The sequence below is a fragment of the Castanea sativa genome, chromosome 8 (assembly GCF_040712315.1).
Source record: "Castanea sativa cultivar Marrone di Chiusa Pesio chromosome 8, ASM4071231v1".
Lineage (NCBI taxonomy): Eukaryota > Viridiplantae > Streptophyta > Magnoliopsida > Fagales > Fagaceae > Castanea > Castanea sativa.
The window spans coordinates 52,362,219-52,364,899 of record NC_134020.1 but is presented as its reverse complement, the minus strand read 5'-3'; the positions used below and the strand labels follow the sequence as shown (position 1 = coordinate 52,364,899).

Below are 2,681 nucleotides of genomic sequence, written 5' to 3'. Positions count from 1 at the left end.
TATGAACGACCCTGTTTAGAAGGGAGTTTTGAACATTCTTGCAAAACACTATTCCATTCACCAGATCATTTTTTTATCAATCAAACTATATATGCTTTCCTCTCTGAAAATCCTGTGCATTGATCCCCCGACCATTTCTTTGGATCCACACATGGTACACAGTAGCAGCCCATGCCAACTTGTTCCAAAATCTTTCCCTTTTGGCTTGTGAATGCCTCAAAGAACTTAGACTTACCCCACCATGCATACTTTTGGTGCAATACTTGCTGCAATATCCTACCATTCAATGGACTCTATAGAAGTACACAAATACATACTACAAGGAAGATATGATCAATTTGGACATTGGATTGCTATCTGATTGATCTTTTAACATGCAATGCAGCTCCTTCAAGAATCTTTCCATGGCTAGGCTTTGCAAGTAAACTGGCACCAGGATCCCATTGTCCCCTTTACTATTCTTCAATGGAATGTAAAAATTTATAGGCTCTTTATTAGGCTCGGGGAACACCTTGGCTAATCCCCCATAAACAGCTTTTCCCCAACCAAAGTTCACATCTCTGGATCTCACACTTGTCAAGTCTGAAACAATGTAAGACCTCACCATGGGAAGCCTTGGTCGGGATTTAATCACCATCAAATCTATAAGGGACCGTGCATATTCCTCAGAGACATTAGCCTTTGCTGTTTTCACTAACTCTAAAGCGTATTCTACTGGATTCTGACAAAGCTTCCCAGCAGTAGTTAGAATCGCTGAGGCTACAATTGCATTGCCATAGTACCCTGCTGGTAATGGAGGACAGAATCTACCTCGTACATTAACAATGTATATTAAGCGCACATCATCCTCCGGGTTTAGTTGAAGTGCAATTGTATGACACCGCCACATACACGCTGTTAATATTTCAGATCTTGAACATTTTTGCAAATGGTGAGGAATAAATTTTCGAATAGAAGAGATTTGTGTTGAGCCAAAAAAGAAAGAGCAGCAAGTCATGCCATTGGAAGCGTTGGACAAGCCGCCATTTGTGTCGGTTACTTCATAGGTTACTTCATCAAATTCATGATGTGTGCATGTTACTCTTGGTGGGTCTCTGGCATTGAGGAGCTCCCTTTGCCACACAGGTAGAATGGAAGGGGCAGTTGCGCCCTGTGCCATCTCACCCATGGCATTCATGAATTGAACTATGCCTATTCCATCAGTCATAACATGGTTGAAGCGTAAGGCAAAAATAAAACTTCTGCACTTTAGTCTTGTCACCTATACCAATTAGCATGAGCACACAAATATGAAAGCAGATCGTTATTTTCATTAAAATATTTCTTAATCATTGCATTTTATGATAATATGACTATTGTGAGCACATTGGCAGTCAAGAATTGAGGATTTAACACACAAGCTACTTGATCTTTGTGAGTTAATATTCCATTCCCATATGAAATGTGTACAATATCGAATCATGAGCACATCTTTTGAAATTTTTGTGCTGGTTGTCGATGACACCAAGAATGATCAATCATGTGGACACGTTTGAGCTAGCCTGTAAGGAAAATTACCCCTTCGTCTTACATTACGGACTGATTACTTCAATTAACGGGCCTCTTATTATGTGAAATGAGAGCTTATTGCTACTGAGTATTTAATAATTACTCAGATTATAGATGACTTAAGTCTATATCAAACAATTTAAAACCTTTTAGTTGAACCACATAAACTCAATTTATATGTTACAGTCTATGGTTTTGTATGTTTACTCGAATAAAACTAAGTTTGGCATCTACACAAAACGATGAATAACAGATCAAATCACTTCGGTTTAACTGCTATTGTTAAAACGTACGTAGCCTCAAGCATGCATTACCTGAATAAGCAACAATGGGCAATTAAGCATTCCTCCAGAGCCAGGAACATCGAAGAGTAGCTCATCCATGAACGAGAAGGGAGGATGGGGTGCATCACCAAAGTGGTCTAGTGTAACATCAGCATCAGCCTCGATAAATATGGCACCCTCACCTGTACATTCTACGATGAACTTTGAGTCTGGCCCTTCCCTAAGCCTACCTGCAAATGGGTAGTAAAAGACAAGTGTTTGTGCTAGTGCTTCTCTAATGACAATTACAGGGTCTTTCCCTTGCATTGAGTGATCAAAGCGATAAAACTGTATGACAGGAATTTGACATCGTTCCACATCATCAACGTCGGAAAGTGGTTTAAATTCATGGGGAGTTGGCTTGGCTGGAGCTATTAGCTGTGGTTCACACCTCCTAACTTTGAACACTAGAGAAGTGGGTGACGGTGCCAGAATTGCCATTGCCACAAAGATGGTTGTGTGATAGAAATCAGTGACAAAGAAATAATACTGACAAAAACAAAATTTTGATTAAGCAACAATGAGGATGATTGAGATACTCCGGATGTGGGGTACTAAATAAATCCACCTTGTTGATTTAGTGCCCATTTGGGGTTACGAAGAGAGAGAGGTATTGAAGATTTTTGGTGAAATTACTTTTTTGTATTTTTTAATTAACAAATCAAAGGGTGTGGAAGGTGGAATAAAATTATAAAAATCCTGGTTGTTCTAATTTGAGGGTCCACACCACACACACACTTGTTTTTTCCTCTCCATATAATATATTTAAAATTTAAAATGAAAAAAAAAAAATCAAATACATGATATAAA

At 38.8% G+C, this 2,681-nt stretch overlaps 1 protein-coding gene across 1 annotated transcript; it reads right to left on the bottom strand.

Annotated features, from left to right (window-relative positions):
* On the bottom strand, positions 1–2,374 carry LOC142608306 (benzyl alcohol O-benzoyltransferase-like). Its single transcript, XM_075780055.1, has 2 exons — positions 1,863–2,374; positions 1–1,261 (listed from the first exon to the last, which is right to left on the bottom strand). The coding sequence occupies exons 1-2, from the start codon at positions 2,310–2,312 to the stop codon at positions 317–319; spliced, it is 1,395 nt and encodes a 464-aa protein (XP_075636170.1). The 5' UTR covers positions 2,313–2,374; the 3' UTR covers positions 1–316.
* Between the last annotated feature and the right edge of the window lie 307 nt (positions 2,375–2,681).